General features: G+C 48.9%; 1 protein-coding gene across 3 annotated transcripts in view; it reads right to left on the bottom strand.

The window, feature by feature from the left end:
• Positions 1–826: 826 nt before the first annotated feature.
• GUK1 (guanylate kinase 1) overlaps positions 827–18311 on the bottom strand; it is a 39501-nt gene continuing 22016 nt past the window's right edge. For 2 of the 3 annotated variants that reach the window (XM_074985294.1, XM_074985295.1), the window contains exons 3-8: positions 14642–14683; positions 13528–13624; positions 9586–9724; positions 8014–8098; positions 5850–5935; positions 827–4600 (exon numbers count right to left, since the gene is read on the bottom strand). In XM_074985294.1, the coding sequence (XP_074841395.1) occupies positions 4565–4600; positions 5850–5935; positions 8014–8098; positions 9586–9724; positions 13528–13624; positions 14642–14683 (485 nt within the window). In that variant the 3' untranslated portion in view covers positions 827–4564. Of the gene's footprint in view, positions 4601–5849; positions 5936–6440; positions 6550–8013; positions 8099–9585; positions 9725–13527; positions 13625–14641; positions 14684–18311 lie in introns of those variants that run through there. The other variant, XM_074985296.1, reaches the window with a different exon arrangement.

Raw genomic sequence — 18311 nt, 5'->3', positions numbered from 1 at the left:
TTACTTTTCTCATGGGGTGGCCACAATGGAACTACTCGTACCAGTGAAGTGGGCAGGATGCAGCCGTGACAGAATTAAGGCCCCTTCAATTGACTCTGGACCCAATCATACAACTAGGCCCTGCCTGACTTGGAGTGTTAGTCACCTCAATAGGCTCCCACACCAGTGCCAGAGTCTGCCTGTATCTATTTGCAAGATTAGACAAAGCACTTGGGTCCAGATGCACAGATATTCAGATTCCTATACCCCCGACTTAGACACAACTCCCAGTTTTAAGGCTCTACTACAATCTCCCTTGTGATTGCTCCCTAATCCTCTAGGTATCTAAACTCCCATGCTGCCTAATTTGCCAGGCTAGACGTTTCCTATGTATGTAAGTTTCTGCTTCCAAACAGGCACACTTCAACAAGCATGCAGGATCAGGCCCTTCAGATCCACTCCCAAGGCCCTTACTAGGCTGGAATTGGGTCCTACGAAAGCAAATGGCCATTGGTAATGTCGCAGCACTAATGGCCGCACATACCACGGCACTTTTTCACATGTTGCACAGGTGTCAAGTTTCTCCTCTACCTCTCTCCTGCTTCACTTCTGTAGCATGTAGTTGCTAGGCTTGTAATAGAGCCATATCCGTCCCAGCAGACCCCAAGATCCACAAAAAGGCCAAAGCTTGGAACACACATTTTGGATATTTTGGCTAAAATGATTTGTGGTGAAATAGTAAACTGTTGGCAGTGGAAATACCAGCAGAACACCCACTGAAATGCACACCTCCCGCCTCTAGTTTAACCCCATTTGCAGACTCAAGACGACACTGGATTGATTTACATTTGTCAGTTTTATTCCTCTTTTGAATGAAGCTGAGATGCTAAAGAATCTGAATACTTTCTCCTGGCCCCATAAATACATTGAAATAGCCCACATCCAACCCACGACACAGGTGTTGGAGATCCCCACTCAGAGCAGCCAGTCTCTCCAGAACTACTTCAGCATTTAAAAGGAATAAAAACATGTTCTTTGTCAGTTGAGTTTGGTTCTCCCAGTCAGCTGTACCACTTCCACACCCCTGCAGACAGCGGCTGCCAGAGGCTCAAGAGGTCAGAAAGAGACGCTGGGCTTTAATGCGATGATCACAGCATAAAGGCATGCACAAATCCCATACTAGCTTGCTGCTACATAGAGGCATCTGTCTACAGCATCCATGTCACATCTCCTTTGTAATGAAATGCAGTCCACTGCCTAGAGACGTGAGAGCAATCTAGAGCTAGTTTTCCTTTTCTTCACGCATCAGAATGCTGACGCTGAGCACGTCACTTCTTATTAGTGTGAGAGAGTGAAGCATCCATTGTTCTCATCCACCACACAAAGAGAGGAAACTATAAATAGCGTGCTTGCCAGCTTGTTTCACGGGGGTCATTTAACGAGCCCATGGCACTGAGTGGGACACAATTTGCCATGATTTTAATTTTCCTTGCTCTTGCATTTCCTTGCTCCTACGCTGTTCTGCAGTGTCACTGTGAAAGACCTGCCACCTTGCAGCCCGGAGGTGGTTGCACGTCAGTGCTGAGTGAAGCAATCCCTATCTGCCGCTAGTCTAACCTGGAGGGACTTTCTGAGGATTAAATAATGCTTGTAGGTCACACTTGCTGCAATGCTTTCCAGAATTCAAGGGACCCAGAGAACAGCTGAGTCTGCAGCTTACTAATGGACAGTCACAGCTGCAGCTTGGTGCATTTTCAGCTGGAAATCACCACAGAATCCCAAATGGGACAAAGAAAGGTCTTGAAGAACATCAGCTCATGCAACTTCCTACACAGGTACTTTTCTTTCAGACCCTAAAGTCGATCGCAGATACGCAATTCCAGCTGCAGCGACTGCATAGCTTGAATCAACCATCAACTTATCTGGCCGTCCTCACTGAGGGAGGTCGACAGGAGAAACTCTCCCAACGACCTCCCTTACTCCACGTGAGAATGAAGAATACGAGGTTGGGTGCCGAGCCCTGGTAGCTTCATTTTCCTCACCAGGCATGTGAAATTGAACCCTGGAAGACTGACTCTGACCTGGTCGATATCCCAGGGGGTGTAGATGTACCCTCTGTGTTTGCAGAAAATGAAACAGTCCCAATGGATTTTCTTATAGCAACAGGCCTCCTAACCCTACTCCACTACCTAGACCACAGCCAGCCCTTGCCAAAGTGGATCTGCAGCTGAGCACCAGGGAATGTCTCTTACAGGTTTAGACACCTCGCTCCCATGTCTGCGCCCAAATCCACAAAAGTACTTACACATCTCGGCCTCAGACTCAGGTGCCTAAGTCTAGTTTCTAAGTCCTGGTTTTGGCTCCACTGAAATCCCCAAAACTCCCATTGAACACTAGGCAACATGACTCACTTGACGCCTACACATTCAAAGAAAAAGCTCACCCAGTGCCCAAGCTTTTACCCCAGGGCTTGCACAATGCTGCCTAACCTGGTGCTGGTCTCAGCTCAGCCCCAGTGTGATGCACAAACCCCCGAGGCGAGGTGCTCCTCCAGAGAACTCACCTGCAGGTTGGGCTGGAGGAGGCATGCTCACAGGCCCCCTAGGGGATTGGTCCCATTCAAACTGTGGCTGCAGGGAGAGAGAACACCAGCACCCTTGTAACTTTCAGCCCACTGCCCCAGGAGGGGAGAGAGACAGGTTCAATTCCCCATCCAGGCAGGGCAGAGGAAGAATTTGAATAAAGATCTCACCTCTCGGGTGAGGACTTGAACCACGGCGCTTGGGGGCATTCTGAGGGGGGTTTCCTCACGCTCTCCCACTGAACAGTTATTGGGCCACAGCAACAAGCACTACGAGAACAACCCTGTTGTCCCAACGCTTAGTTCACCCGCTGGGGATGGGGGAGAACCAGGGCAGTCCCCTGCTCCAATCACTCTTCCAGCAGTTATCCACAGGGGAAGAGTTTCATCCGGAGAGGAGAGAGAGGGGACTGGAGCTGGGTCTCTCACATCACCGCCCCAGCTACAGAGCTAAAAATATAAGATGGATGACACTGGCGCAGCTGCCTTTCATAGGGTGCACCTCACCCAGTCACACCAGGAAGTACCCAACCACCCTGATGCCTGACGATGGGCTCCCATTCATGGATCATGGAGCTAAGCACCTTGCTCCTCAGTGAGGGGGAAATTTAGCACACACCTCTCTGAGGTGCACTGACCAGGGCTTAGCTTGCAGAGCTCCCAGTTTAATATCCAAGGCCTCCCTCCCTCCCCAAATGTTGCAGAGGGAGCTCAGGAGTCTGCGTCAGCTTCATGGATTACAGCACGTTGTTTTGACTTTCCAGGCTCTTCCCAATCAGCTGCCATGACTCTGAGTCACAGGTTGCCCAGCACTGCCCTAAGCAATTCAATCTGAAGAGGATCTCTGGGGTTTCAAAGGCTTCCAGGAGAAGAGGCCGGCAGCAGACGGAGGTGTCTCAGAAATTGTTCCGAGCCTGTAAGTGGGCATTTGGTATTTCTTCCCGGAATCAAAGGGCTGGCAGCACTTTGAAAGAAACTCCGCAGACTGCTGAATGCACAGGACACAATTCTTTCCCCCTCTGCGTTCATGCGGGATAACAGATGATCGCACCCCACAGTCCTGCCAGGCAGGCCAGGGGAAGGAACTGAGCAGTTGTTCTCCTTGGAATTCCCGAGAGCCGGCAGAATCAGGCAGGGATTTTATTTCTTGGTCGACGACATCATCTCCTTTTTATTTTTCCCCACTTCCAAGCAACACCAGCAGTTGACCTGATGAGGTCCTGGGCAGCAGGACCAAGGTCTAGAGAAGCCCAAGCTCTGCCAAATGGAGACTTAGCCAGAGGCAACGTCAAGATCAAGCAGAGAGAATGCTGAGAATGTCAGTCAAATATGTACGGGACGGGTGGCTGGATCCACTGGCCTAGTGAGAGGACACAAGGGAAAGAGTAGGAGCTCTCCACGCTTAGTGGAATGTTTTATGGGAGGGGAGCACCTGTGGTAGCACCATCTCTCTCCCCCACCCTTGCTCTGAGCTTGTCTTCAGCCCCATCTGCTTCCTTTTCGGTGGTATCTTTTTTCTGGGCTGGTCACTTCAAGCCAGCTGATGCAATCGTGCATTTCAAACTCATCTGTCTGCAGGAAGACACTCAGGTCAGGTCTACTAAGTGGTTTCCAGTGGTAGGTGGCATCGGATGCAGGTGGCGTAAGAGCTGGAAGAGATTATCCACCAAAATGCTATGGAAACTACTGCTTACAGTTCCACACACTACCCGTACCGATTGTGTCAGTATGGGCTGTATTACAGCTACGATCAGGCAATACAAAGTAAGTCAGAATAATTCTGCTCTGATCAAGGAGGGCAGTGAGGTGACTTGCAGACCGTCTGCCTACAAGAGTGCTGGACATTTCGGTGTGCTCACACAAAGCGGAAGAAGCCCTAGCTAATATAAATAGAAGGTTAGGTTTTTAATACCGATGTCTGATAGTCATTTGGACTAAAAGGAATGTCTCTCTTGGACTGAACGCAGCAAAGAGCGTTAGGAATGGCGACCAAGCCGAATGAAGTCAGGACTTCTTGGAATCTTGGACCTTCTGGATTTCCTGCAAAGCAGAGGAAGAAAATGATTGCTCATATATGGCTCTCTGTAAGTAATTCATCATTACTCAGACTGGAAGGCCACTAAGGATCATTATGATCATCCAGCCTGCCCTCTGGCATAGAACAGGCCATAGAATTTCACCACCTGATCCTGCTGGCAAGCCCACACTTGATGGTTGAGATGGACTATTCCTTTTAGAAATATATCCAGTCTTGGTTTACCGAGACCTCACACAATCTAGCACACCTGCTGGTAAATTGTCCCCCTGCTTCTCACCAACAGGGTTAAAAATGTGTGCTCTGCTCCCTATCTGAATTTGTCTAGCTCCAGCTTCCAGACGTAAAATCTCATTCTGCCTTTGTGTGTAAGGCTGAAAAGTCTTGGGCTGACACTTTCTTCAAGATATGTACTTATAAACCATGCTCCACTCAGCTCTCTGCACCCTCTTTGTTAAGGTAGAGAGAGAAACAGTCTGAAGTCTCTCACTAGGTGGCAGATTCGTCAGACTTTGCATCATTCTTGGAGGTCTGTTCTGACCCCTTTCAAATTCTTCAACATTGTGGGCAACAAAACTGGATACAGAACTCCAACCACCGCCTCACTAAGGACAGAGACAGAGGTCATCTCACCGCCCTGCTCCTGCATCTACAGACCCCATTAGTTCCCTGAACCAGAGCATCCCATTGGGAGCATGGGTTGAGGTGATTATCCACCATGACGCCAATACCCTTTTCAGAAGCCCTGCTTTCCAAGATCCATTTCGTCCCAGCCCAACTGCCAAGCTTCAACTTCTGCTCTTTGCTTCATCACCCACCTTCAGTCTTTAGCAGTCTAGCTTTGGGTGCAAAAAGGTCACTGCAGTTATCAGAGTTATATTTTGAGCAATGTCAGTGTGTTTGGGGAGTCCAGATACAGAAGACCCAGTCCCTGCCCTAGGTAAACCTTCTGCAAATAGTATTCCTGGACCTGGGAAACACCTCCGCATATCAGAATTGCCTCTAAGACCCTGAGCGAACGTAAGCATATGCAGCGGGGTAGAATCGCCTGGAAGCTAATGGGACTACTCCTATATAAAAAGTTAGTTACGTGCTTAGACACTTACTGAATGAAGGCTGTGCCTTAGCCACCACTTTGCCTGCTCTGGGAAACTGAAGGTTTGTAAAACACTTCTCTCGGACGTTCTCTGAGAAGTGACTCTATTTACAAAGGCTTTGAGGGTACCCGAGACAGAAGAACCCTGAAGGACTTACCTCTGCAAGGATTTCCTTCAGTTCAGAATAGGCTTCTTCTAGGTCATTATTGATGATGATCCGATCAAAAAGACCAGGTTCATTACCTAGTGAATCAAAACAGGAAACAGACTCACTAACCTATGACACGGAAAAAGCAGATTCAAAACCCGGCTCCACCACAGACTACCTGTGTGCTGAGCCATAGGATGGTCTGGGACAACTGCAAGGGACCCCTCGCATCCAAGAGGGCCTGGGGGGGCTGGTACTGGCAGCAGCAAATGACCTGGCCCCAACCCACTCTATCCACTCCCAGCATTGCTCAGGGAAGGGGACAGAAGCTGGAATGAGGCAGGGCTAAGGCTTCAGGGATGGGGTGGGAAGAGGCCAAAAGCTTGGGGGTAAGAGTGAGAGTGGAGGTGGTGGCAGGGACGTGTCTCAGGCCCCTCACCCTCTTAGGGACAGTGCTGACTGTGTGTGAACTTATCTATCTCAGAGCCATTGTCATGCACTGGGAACCCCATCGTGCTAGGTGCTGTACAAACAGAACACACACACAAAAAACCGACTGTCAACTTGGGCAAGTCATTCACCTTGCTAGGCCTCAGTTCTCCCATCTGTGCCATGGGGATAGCATCTCTTCCCTACCTCACCAGGGTGTTGGGAGGACAAATACACTAAAGATTGAGAGACACTCAGATACTACGGGCCACATAAGGACCTAAGACAGAAATAAGGGAAGCTGTTATCACGTGAAATGAACTTTCCCTGATAATTAATGAAAATGCTGAAACGTAACACAGGGCTCTCCCTTCGCCCTGCAGCCACCACCTTTTGTGGTGCGATTGGTACTGTTAAAAAATCCCCACAAGCCAGTCTCATGCTGCACAAACCCAGAAGTGCTAAGAACAGTACATCATTGGTCCTAGTACCTACCAGTGTTCCCGCTAATTTAAAACAAAAACAAAAAAACAAAAAAAACAAACAAAAAAAAAACCCAAAAAACCCCCCCAAAAAAACAAAAAAAATGAGAAGTCTTGTGTCGCCTGACAGACTAACAGACTTTTTGGAACATAAGCTTTCGTGGGCAAAGACCCCCTTTGTCAGATGCTAATAGAAACACACGCTACTCCCTGTGAGTGGCTGTGGAAATTCTGCTGATCAGCTGTGGGTAGGCACCTGAGTGGTACGGGAATGGCCAGCCAAGCATTCAGACTACAGGGAACACTGGTACCACCAGTATCTTTGAGACTGACCTCTCCCCACCGGCTCAGGCCTGGCCCTGGGAGCAGGTAACAGGCGTTAAAGCCAGGGATGGGATGAAATGGCCTGATGGTGTGAGGGGAGGTGGGAAGGGACCAGGTGGACCTCCCCACTTGCAAGGGGCAGGGGAAGCTTCCCACGGTGTCATGCCAGTGGGGGAGGGAAGGGAGTCAGAGGGAAGGATTTCCACTAGCACGTTCTTCCGGAAACCCAGACCCTTTCATGAAAGAACACATGGAGTGTCTGCACACAAAATGTGCCCTTTTGACAGAAATCAAAAGAACACGGCATGTTTTCCAGCAGCCCTCTTCCCTTCCCGAATGAGGAAGAGAGCCTTGTTCTGAAAGATTCCTTCCGCAAAAAGCATGTGGAGACACCCCGGGGACCCTTGTTTCGAAAGACCAGTCCTCATGGCGCTGGATTTTTCGATCCCTGGCCTGTTCTGTTGAAAGAGTGGGGGCTGTGCGGCCGCACTCTATCAAAAGAGCAGCTTGATCTTGCGATCTGCTTTTGCGTGTGTGGAGGTGCTCTTTTGAAAGAAGTTTTTGCAGAAGAGATCTCCTGGAAGAACTTCTTTAGGAAGATCTCGGTAGGGCAGACACAGCGCTCCAGTGCCAAAGGTCTTTCATGGACAATGGAAGCGGGGGTGTTCTCCTAAAACACACACCCGGGGACTGCGAGGTCTCTACCGCCGCAACTTCCGAGATAATTTAAGTGTTGATGCTGCCCTGCTCCTCCTGTCAGTCCAGGACAGTGAAACCCTCTTCTCCCTGCAATTAGTTCCCAGCTCCCAAAACGTCACGGTCAGTCCACCTGGCCAGACCTTCTGTAAACCCAAGGCAAGTGTCTATGACAAGGCATGCTCTGCCCCCGGTTCCACCTCCCAGACTGCACCAGGGTTGGGCTTCTGTCCTGTACTTACTGAGCTCCATGTCTACGCGAGCTGCGTTCAGCCGCTTCTGTAGACTCTCCTCCGATTCCGTCTGCCTGTCACGCAGCCTCTGCTCCTAAACCACAAAGACAACAAGTGTAAACACACTTTCCAGCCACCATTTGGAAGCGAACTGTCGGCCTCGTTCCCCACACCCCATTACCACCATCATAACCACCCTCAAACAGCTCCAGGTTACAGTCGTCTGGATTTTTTTCTGGCCACAAACCTAACACCTGACCATCGAGTCTGACTTCCTGTGTCTCACAGGCCACCAACACCTCCCATCACCTGCACACTAACCCCAACCAGCAGAACGAGACCGAAGCGTTGCAGCCCGCAGGAGACTAGGCTATCATGTACCACATGCAGAGAAAAAGGAACTCACTGCAAATACCCTTGACCCTGCCATGAGGCTGGTTCTGGAGCCAGGTGACAACCTTCTGCCCGCTGGCCAGAAGGAACAGATCAGGAGGATGGGAACAGGCCTTGATCAGTAAAGGTCACATAGACGATGTGAAATAAGGGCATAACACCCCCTTTAAGCAAACAGGCACATGACTTGCCACAGACCATGACACAAGCCTCTGCCCAAACTGGGATGTAATCTCAAGAACTCCTGGCTTCCAGCCCTGTGATCAGGCTGCTGGACTCTGCTGCTGCTTGTAGTACTACCACTGACTGAATGGCCATAGAGGTAAAAGGGGCAGCTGTTGGGCCGTTGCTTGGAGCTGGTTTTGCAGCAGCAGTGGCTCATGGCCTGGTCTCTCTTCTTAAGGAGAAACACCACTCACACAGAGGAGACACCAGGTAGCAAAATGGAAGGAACAAAGTGGGGGAAAGGCGGCCTTCTGGAAGAGTCACTGGCCTGGGACTCAGCAGCCCTGCAGTCAATCTCTGACTCTCCCACAGTCTCCCTATGTGGCCTTGGGTGAATTATTTTATCCCTCCGTGTGTCTCTGCCAACCGTCTCTAACACTGGGGTGAGGACACTTCTCAATCCTGTAGGGAAGTCGTAGGAATGAAGTTATAAATATATGGGGCCAGCAGTAGCCAGGATTAAGATTTTCCTGGTCTTACCCCAGGATACCAGCCTGCCTCTGCAGTAGCAGGATCAGTCCCCATAACCCTAGAAGGCCTAATAAATGTAAACGTCTCCTGAACACATACTGAGGCCAGCCATGTCCTAAGTAGCCTGCAAACTAACACAAACACAGCTTCAAGCCCAAGCTGAGACCCAGAAGATGGGGAGCTCAAAGGATGAGGGGACTGAGAGGTAAGGGAAAGAGCATGGGAGACGGAGCCTTTTAAAGGGAAGGATGAAGGTGCCCAAAGCCAAGAGCGGGAGCAGGAGACAAAGGGAGCAGGAAGAGAGAAGTTTGATTAAAATCTGTTGCGTGTTCTGTAGGTCAGATAGTAAAGGGATCAGGAGGCAGGAGATTCTTCTCGCCTCACTGAATTCATCCCTTCACTGGCTCATTGTGGATTACTGCTGGGAAGACACAGACATAACTCTCGCCTCACCAGGGCACAGTAAGGACACGGGACGAGAAGCGCACTCACCAAGACTTCTACGGACGGAACTTGGACAGAGATGTAGATCGGGTTCAGGTCTGTTTTCTTAATGTTCTTGACACCCTGCAAGTCGATATCCAGGATGCAGATCTGGTTCCGTGCCTGTACGGCCTCGACGGCAGCTTTGCTGGGGGAGGAAAGGGAGAGAGGGAGCTCATTCCTGCACACACGGGGTGGGGAGGCAGCGACATACGGCCCAGGGAATGGTCGCTATTGACTCCCCTTGCACTAAGCTGTCCCTCCGATGCTCTCTTCTGGGTTGCTAAGACCCACTTCTTCAGAGGAATGGGAATCATCTGCAGTATCCATCTGAGGAAGTGGGTCTTACCCACGAAAGCTCGGGACCTGATCCACTGATTAGTCTCTCCGGTGCTACTGGAGTGCTCCTTAACCTGAATACTGTAAGGAATGAGTGTTAGCTCTTTGGGGCCACCACCCTGTTCTGTGCCCCTACAGCTCCGAGCGCAATGGGCCTGCTCCATGGCGAGTGCGCCGAGGACCGAAAGTGTTACAAATAATAAAGACCTGGGGGCCCTGTGGCAGCTCCGCTGGAAAGCGGAAGTCGGGCTGGGAGAAAGTTCTAGACAGAAACTTGTTGTCATACGTATCCAAAGTGTAGGGCCGGGCCCCATGCTGGCTAGAGGAGGGGCACGGTTGGGGGCTGGCACAGCATGTGTGTGGGGAGGTGACAGGTGGCTCTGCAGTGGGAGGGGGTGGGGGCTGGCACGATGCAGGGGGGCCTCCACTGAGGGCCTGAACCAGGCCCCACACCGGCCGAGCAATGTTCTACCATGTCTCCCCCACACCGTACCCGCCTGAGCTCCTCCCCTGGCCAGGAGCCACCTCAAAACACCTGCTCAGCTTCCCCCTCTTATCATATATATATATATTATTTTTGCTGCAAGCAGATGTTTTGAGGTGGCTCCTGGGGGTTTAAATTAGTTAAACTCAATGGCCGCAAGGTGGCAACAGAGGATAAGAGAAAGAGCCGCTCTTTAGAGATGCAGCTTTCATACTCTCCTGCAGAGGTTAAGCCACAGCTCTGCTGTGAGCCTTCCCCTACCCAGCCCAGATCCCAGGCCCCCTGCACCGCTGCTCACGGTAGCATAGAAATGAAGAGCTGGAAGGGAGCGCAGGAGGTCGGCGAGCCCAGCCCTCTGCTGGATGACAAGCTGAAGGAGGGCTGTCATGTACTCTGCCAGCGCGAGATCCCCTGTACAGCAGGCCCTTCTTCTGTGAGAGTGGCATTTGGATTGCCAGACCCAGGGCCTCCTTGTGCCAGTACTGAGTACCAGCACCTAGGCAGCTCCAGCTGTGGGATCCCTGGCCGGGTGGCAGGGGGATCCCGCCAGCCCCCTGGCTGTGAGCCGGCTGGGGCAGGAAGCCCCAAATGCTGGAACCCGACTTTCTGTCCCCTCCTCCGGCTCCTTCCCTCTCCTCCTTGAAAAAAAGCATTGAGCGGACCCCACCTCTGACTGATCTGCACCTGGGATTCTCCACCACAGGGTTCCCTAACCGTCAGTGCACTAGCTGTGGCTAGAGCTGTGGAGTGGAACTCAGAAGTCCAAGGTTTGATTCACAGCTCTGACACCAGGTGACCTTCAGCAAGTTATTTACCCTGCGTCTCAGCTTTCCCATCAGTAAAATGGGGATAATTAATTCTACTCTTGGGAACGCTCTGAGATCTTCGAATGGAATAGTACTATCTAAGAGAACTTGTTTGAAAACCATCATCATCTGTTTCCTCTCTCTTTTGCTCCTGACCCTCCCACAAACATTTTCCACCTCCTCTCCCATGTCTCGGTGTACTTGGGAATCATTTTTTCCATCCTTCCTTTTGTCCATTACCTTGTTCGTGTCTCCCACTAACTCCCACCCAATTCTCTCCCCCACTTCTCCTGCTTTCAGCTCCCTTTTGCCCAGCCGCCAACACTTTCCAACAATACCTGCCCCAGGCCAAAAGATGGAGGGAGGGGCATGGAGCACCCCCTAGGGTTAAGCCTGGAGGCAAAGTCCATCTCAAGGCTGAAGGAGTCCTGGGGTTGTCTACCAGCTGCATAATGGTGGAACATAGAAGAGGGAGAATTAATTCTGTATCCTTTGAACAGGTCTGCCATTATTTCAGAACTTCACATCCAGAAGTTTAACCTCAGGTAGCACGTACTGATCACAGACACCCCAACAAGGCAAGCTCCTCTCATGGAGGAGGCGAGGACACTGTCCCAGTGGTGAGAGGGCGCCCGAGACTTGCAAAATTCCCTACCGCAATGGAGACTTCTTGCGCCACCCTGGTTAATTCACCTGGCCCCTCTGAGCCTCCGTTCCCCATCAGCCATCTCCTACCTCCAAGAGGTGCTGTGAGGATAAAGCTATTAAAGATAAGGAGGTTCTCACATGCTATAGTAACAGGGGCCATACAAGCGCTTCAGAGAGATGGAAAAGGAGAATATTCTCCTCTCACCAAAGAACTGGCGCTAGGCACTGATCTAACAAGACCTCCCCTGCTGCAGCAGCGACAGGAGCCCTGGCTTTCACAGTTATTTTTGGGATTTCCACATTAATCCTCTCCTAAAGCCTTTAAACCCACCTTGTCATCACCACTGCACACTACACAAACACAGAGCCGTACGCGTTTGCTCAGGCACACTTCAGAAACAAAGGTGCTTTGTAACATTAACATCTCCCCTCCTGTCTTCCCATCAGAGACTAAGGCTGGCTTTCTCCATTCCCCCAAAACACTCCAGATGTGATCCACCAGACTATGTACAGATATAAAGATAAAGATATAACTGGAGATGCACGTCTCCTAAAACTGGAAGGGACCTTGGGAGGTCATCTAGTCCAGTCCCCTGCCCTCTTGGCCGGACCAAGCACCATCCCTGACATCTATTTGCCCCAGTCCCTGAATGGCCTCTTCAAGGACTGAACTCACAAGCCTGGTTTTAGCAGGCCAGTGCACAAACCACTGACTTGTCCCTTCTCCCTGGCCACATCTGCAGAGGCATTGAGCACCTTAGCTTCTAAGTGGCCAGACTACTTTACCAGAATGTGAAACTACAGATCAGTAGTGTTTGAAAATATTTTTCTCTCACTTTACAGTACCTTTCTGCACTTCAGTGCAAGTTTCTGTCTCTCTTGCAAGACTGGACGTTATCTTCCTAAGGCAGCTTCCTGCTTGGCTCCATTCAAACCCTGGGGCTCAACTTAAAGCTTATGATACACTAATGATCTTCACTCCCCCAAGCCCTGGTTGAGCTAACCTACAGAACTTCAAGTTACCCCAGTGCCCTCTCTGTGGTAAGGTCAGTGGTGAGATACACACACATCACGCATCTCACGGAACTGGAGGGGACCTCAGGAGGTCATCAAGTCCAGTCCCCTGCTCTTGAGGCAGGAGCAACCACCAATCCCTCCCCTCCGCCTCTCCCTTATTTGCCCCAGATCCATAAATGGCTCCCTCAAGGACTGAGCTCACAACCCTGGGTTTAGCAGGCTGATGCTCAAACCACTGAGCTATTCCCCCCACCCCCTGCTCTCCCGCTGACTCCAGCTACCATTCCCATTCTGGTGGCATGCTAGAGTTGACAGGAGAGCGCTCAGAGGTCAATCTATCATGTGTAAACAGATGAGCTAGTCGACTGCCAGTGGATTGGTTGCTGTAGGATCCACTATGTAGTGAAAACATGACCTAAATGTTGCCATGCCCAATACTGGCCTTCTGCACAAAGATGAATGTCACTAATTATTAGCAACATCATAAATTATTAGCAGACATGCTGCCAAAGTGAAAAGCTTAGACCATGGAGAGAGCAGCAATATAGCAAGTTAAAATATTTCCATCATCATCATCTCAGGGCAAAACACAAGCAGTCAGTAAACATCCATTAACAACCCACATGAGCTAGTGGATATGGTATAACAGATACCTACCTGGTCCCATACATGTTTCCAGAGAACTCTGCATGCTCAATGAACCCACCAGCATCAATTTCTTTCTGCATTTGTTCTCTGGTCACAAAGTGGTACTCTGGATTCAGTAATATAAAAAAATACATAATATATATATATCAGTGTGCATCTTTCATCTGATTTAGAACAAGATAAAGGCTTAGGGCCAAGTATGTACATGCGGGTACTTAAAATGTAGCAAAACAGCTAAATGCCATAAGAACATAAGAACAGACACACTGAGTCAGACCAAAAGTCCATCTATCTTGATGTCCTGTCTTCCAACAGTGGCCAATACCTGATGCGTCAGTGGGAGAGAACAGAACAGGTAACCAAAGTGATCCCTCTCCTGTCATCCATTTCCAGCCACTGACAAACAGAGGACAGGGACACCATTCCTACCATCCTGGCTAATATTCATTGATGGACCTAACCTCCAGGAATTTATCCAGTTCTATTTTGAATCTTGTTAAAGTCCTGGTCATCGCAACATCCTCTGGCGAGGAGTTCCATAGGTCCACTATGTGCTGCATGAAGAAAAACTTCCTTTTGTTAAGTTTTAAACCTGCTGCCCATTAATTTCCTTTGGTGACCCCTAGTTCTTATGTTATGGGAACAACTAAGTAACATTTCCTCATTCACTGTTTCCACACCTGTCATAGACCTCTGTCATATCCTACCTTAGCCCTTTCTACGACTTACAAACTGAAGATACAAATTACTCGGTTTGTAAGTCTTTTGGGGATCATTCAGAATGAAAAGTCCCACACAAGTGTGAAATACTTTTATTGGATACACACACTTCTCTTGCTCTCTAAGCAAGCTAAAATAAATGCACACTCTATAAATGCTAAGTAAATAAGTCCTGGCTTCCCTGCAATTGCACCTTCATGGGATGTGGCCATGAACAAAAAACCTGCTCAAACATGTATTTATCAATGGGTTGCAAACACTGTTTGCTCTTCATTTTCTACCCACAAAGCTGGCTCCTCCTCTGCACATCTGTGAGGTTTTGCACAGCAGGAAACTCCACCCAGAACTCTCAGAGCGGTAGCCCTGCCTATTCTGACAACATACACAAGTGCAGTACACTGACCTTTGCCATTCACTTCTCCCATTCTCGGTTGCCGCGTGGTATCTGTAAAGCAGAGACAGTCTTTGTAATTTTGTAATTCACCCAAGAGTGAAAATTGTAAATGTAATACTGTAGCCAGACAGAACCCCCACCTTTTGCTCTACTCCATCTTGCCTTCCCTAGGTGCTTCAGAGCACGAAAGGGTTAAAAGGAATAGCCCAGCCCTGGAATGCCGGAGAGCACAGATGGGCTTATCTTAGCCACTGTCTTTGAAGCTCTGGAGCAGAGCTAAGAACAATGGGCTAATTAACAGCTGGGCCTTGGACTGCCCTTGGCTAATTACCATCAGTTGATTTGCCAGGACACTTGTCCCAGACAGGAGGAAAATCTCCCAGCCCATTAAGGAACAAATGCCCTTAATTGTCTCTGCCTCACAGGTGTGAACTACACCCTTGAACTCCCTGTGAGAACCAGTATCAGACAGTCTAATTCAATTGGCATTTTTTTAAAAATGTAGGAAGAAGCCTACATGACCCAATGGGTACAAAAGAGGGGTCCAGCAGACCCCCATATGAGCTCCAATCATCTTTCCTGCCAGACAGGAGGGTGGAGGGTCTCCCCAGGTCCCCGGGGAAGCCTGACTCCTGGGAAAAAAGGGACAAAGGACTTCTGCCCAAGGGATTGAGAGGAAACTGGCCAAGCCACTTTGGTAATGCAGGGGTGAGGACAAGACCTGTTAGGTATTTTACTTTTCATTTCTTTTGCGCATTTAACAAGTATAGATCTATGAATTAGAGTGTATGCTAGCTATTTGTAATCAAAGTATAAACCTTGTAACAATTGTAACCACAAGAGCTTAACTTGCTAGGTAAACAAACAAAGCACCATTGTAACAGTAAGAGATTAACTTGTTAGATAAATAAACAAAGTAATTGATTAAGTGGTAACCTGACTCCTCCTGTTACTGTGCAAAACTGAACACAAAACAAAGAACCCAGCTGCTTTTCAGCCGCTCTCAGCCTGGTCACTAGTGAGCTCTGCCCGGGCAGTTGAAATCTCATATTAACACAAGGGCATAGTGGCATCTCACCTGACCATCGGCTAACAGAAACGCAGCCACTGACTCAGAAGACACAGGCTTCAATTCAGTCACTTGCAAATTATAATCCCTATTATTTAATCAAAGCTTCTGGACCCAATTGGTATTGTTCGTTTTTAGTTGCATTAAGCAGGTATTATTGGAGGGTTTAATCATAGGTCACAGAGGAGGACAGTTGAATAGATAGGGTGCTTGCCAGGGAACTGAGAGACCCATATGCAATTCCTTGCTCCAGTGCTGACTTCCTAAACGACTTGTCCAGTGTCTCACAGGCTCATTTACACAGAGGAAAAGCCCCCAGTAGCTAGTACGCATGGACTGCTCCATGCAGGTGTCCCATGGAGACATTCTGACTGTACACTAAGAATACCTGTGCGCTCATTAGCTTAATGAACTCCGGTAGTGCATTAAGGGTAAACTGCCTGAGGGAGTCAGTGTGGAATAACTACTGTGCTTTAAATTCCAACCCTAGCTTACCGTGCATCAACCCCTTGTGAAGATAAGCCCTCAGGCTTAGTAGACAATACCAGTACTGCACTGGCAGAGCTGCGAGGCTGAACTATGCTGCTGCAGCACAGGCATTTACGATAACAATGGAAGGGGTTTTGCTGTTACTGTAGTCAATACAACCCCTTGAGAGTCAGGAGCTAGGTCCACAGAAGAAGTCAACAAAGGGCATGTCTACCCTAGGTGCCAGATGGATGGGCAATCAATCCCTCAGGGATCAACTTATCACGTCTAGCACAGTCATGACCAATCGACAGCAAGTGCTCCCCCAGAATGAGCGGCACAGGCAGAGTTGACTCACCACAGTGTGGACACAGCGGTAAGTAGGTCTAAGTACATCAGTTGTAGCTAGGATGCTCACATAGCTCAAGGTCCATAGCTTAGATTGATAGCCCGCTGTTGCGTAGGCTAGGCCTAAATTAGGTTGATCCAGCTTTGTTGCACAGCCTGTCACATTTCTCAAAGCCCTGAGTGACACAGCTGAGGTGCCCTATGTTTTAGGTTTAAAGAAAGTGGTTAATGATCCAAAAGAACTTATCTGAACTGGCCTACACAAATGTGCATTCTCAACCAGAAACTGGCTATGTCTAGCTAACCTATAGAGTCTTCAAATTAGGCCTAAAACTTGACCTTTAGGCAGGGCAGACCATCTGGATTGTCCTTGCTCTCCCTCCTTAGGTTCCATATGAACCAGGCCAAGGCACAGCATTCATGCGACCCTGTCGGTGAAACCCATCTGACTGCCAGGAGGTCCTCTAGAATGTCTCTGAGGCTTTTCCAAGGCTTAACACAAGGTCGTCTTGTAATAGCCAGCAAAGAATTGGCAGTTCATCTCTGCCTCTTTTCTGTCAGTTCTTCCTGTTCAATTCTGGATTAATTTTCTTTGGGGTGAAGAGTCAGAAATTTGGAGGAACTCTGAAATCTTGCACAGCTTCCCAGATCCTGCACCCAGGGATGGCAACTTCATCAGACACATACATTGTAGTGCCTGCAGATAGGAGGGCAAGATTTGCCCTGTTCCATTTAAACATTTCTCTTCTAAGACTTAATATCACAACCTCAAGAAAAACGTATCTTTTAGAGATCGTAGTCACGCTGGGACAAAGGCTTTGCCTTCCTATATGTCCCCACAGCACCTCCCTCTCCAAGAATCTTACTGGAAACAAGCAAATAAATGCCTTCTTGTCACATTATTAAAGATGAAGCACACAGATTATAGTCACAGGCCATCTGCTCAGAATCCTGTAACAATCATGCAGTGCAAGAGTATTCACTTGTGATCTGACTCCTTAGCTTCAGTATGCAGTGAGCGCCGGTCACCTTAATATCGGAACCTGTGTTCCTTGTAAGCTCAGCGCTTGGGCAGCCACCCGGGAGAGAGTCAGGTGCTGCCCAGCTGATTAGCAGAACCCCACAGCTGGCAGCATGTATTTCTACCAGTGGTGCACAACCCCATATGCATTGGTGCACATAAAATGTATTCCACCTATGGATGGAAAAAATTAGCGGGAACCCTCATTTGGACACTAATAAGCACATATGATAAAGTTGACGCTCATATTCTGCACAGTGTGGAGGTGGATGGGAAGAAGAGTAAGTTAACAGGGTTATTAGGACTGCACCACACCCTTCTCAGGAAGAGAAAATAAAGGCTGCTGTACAACCCAGAGTTCCAAGCAGGAAAATAAGTCAACACCACCAAACAATCACTGGCACAAGGAAGTAGATAACTCGATGCCAGGACACAGCAATCTGAATGGAGGAGCAGAACTATTCTGCTGACTCATTAAATCCACCTGCAAAGGGTTAAAGCTGGCAGAAAAGCAACTGCGGTGCTGTACAAAAGGAATCTTTATCAGTTCTCTTAAGCTGTGACCTTTTTGGATTTTAAGATGAACATGCAAACCATTGTTGTAACTGGCATCCTAGGTTTGCACCAAATCTTATGCCAAGCGATGTGGCCAATGAAAATGGGTGACTCGCTGAATGTGTCGATTCTTCTCACACGTTTGTATCATTTTTATACATGGCGTTAACGGTATTGGCACTGGGCTTCTATTGGAAATTTCAATTTCTGGGAGACCA

Source organism: Carettochelys insculpta, chromosome 2, assembly GCF_033958435.1.
Source record: "Carettochelys insculpta isolate YL-2023 chromosome 2, ASM3395843v1, whole genome shotgun sequence".
Lineage (NCBI taxonomy): Eukaryota > Metazoa > Chordata > Testudines > Carettochelyidae > Carettochelys > Carettochelys insculpta.
This window is presented reverse-complemented; position numbering and strand designations above follow the sequence as displayed.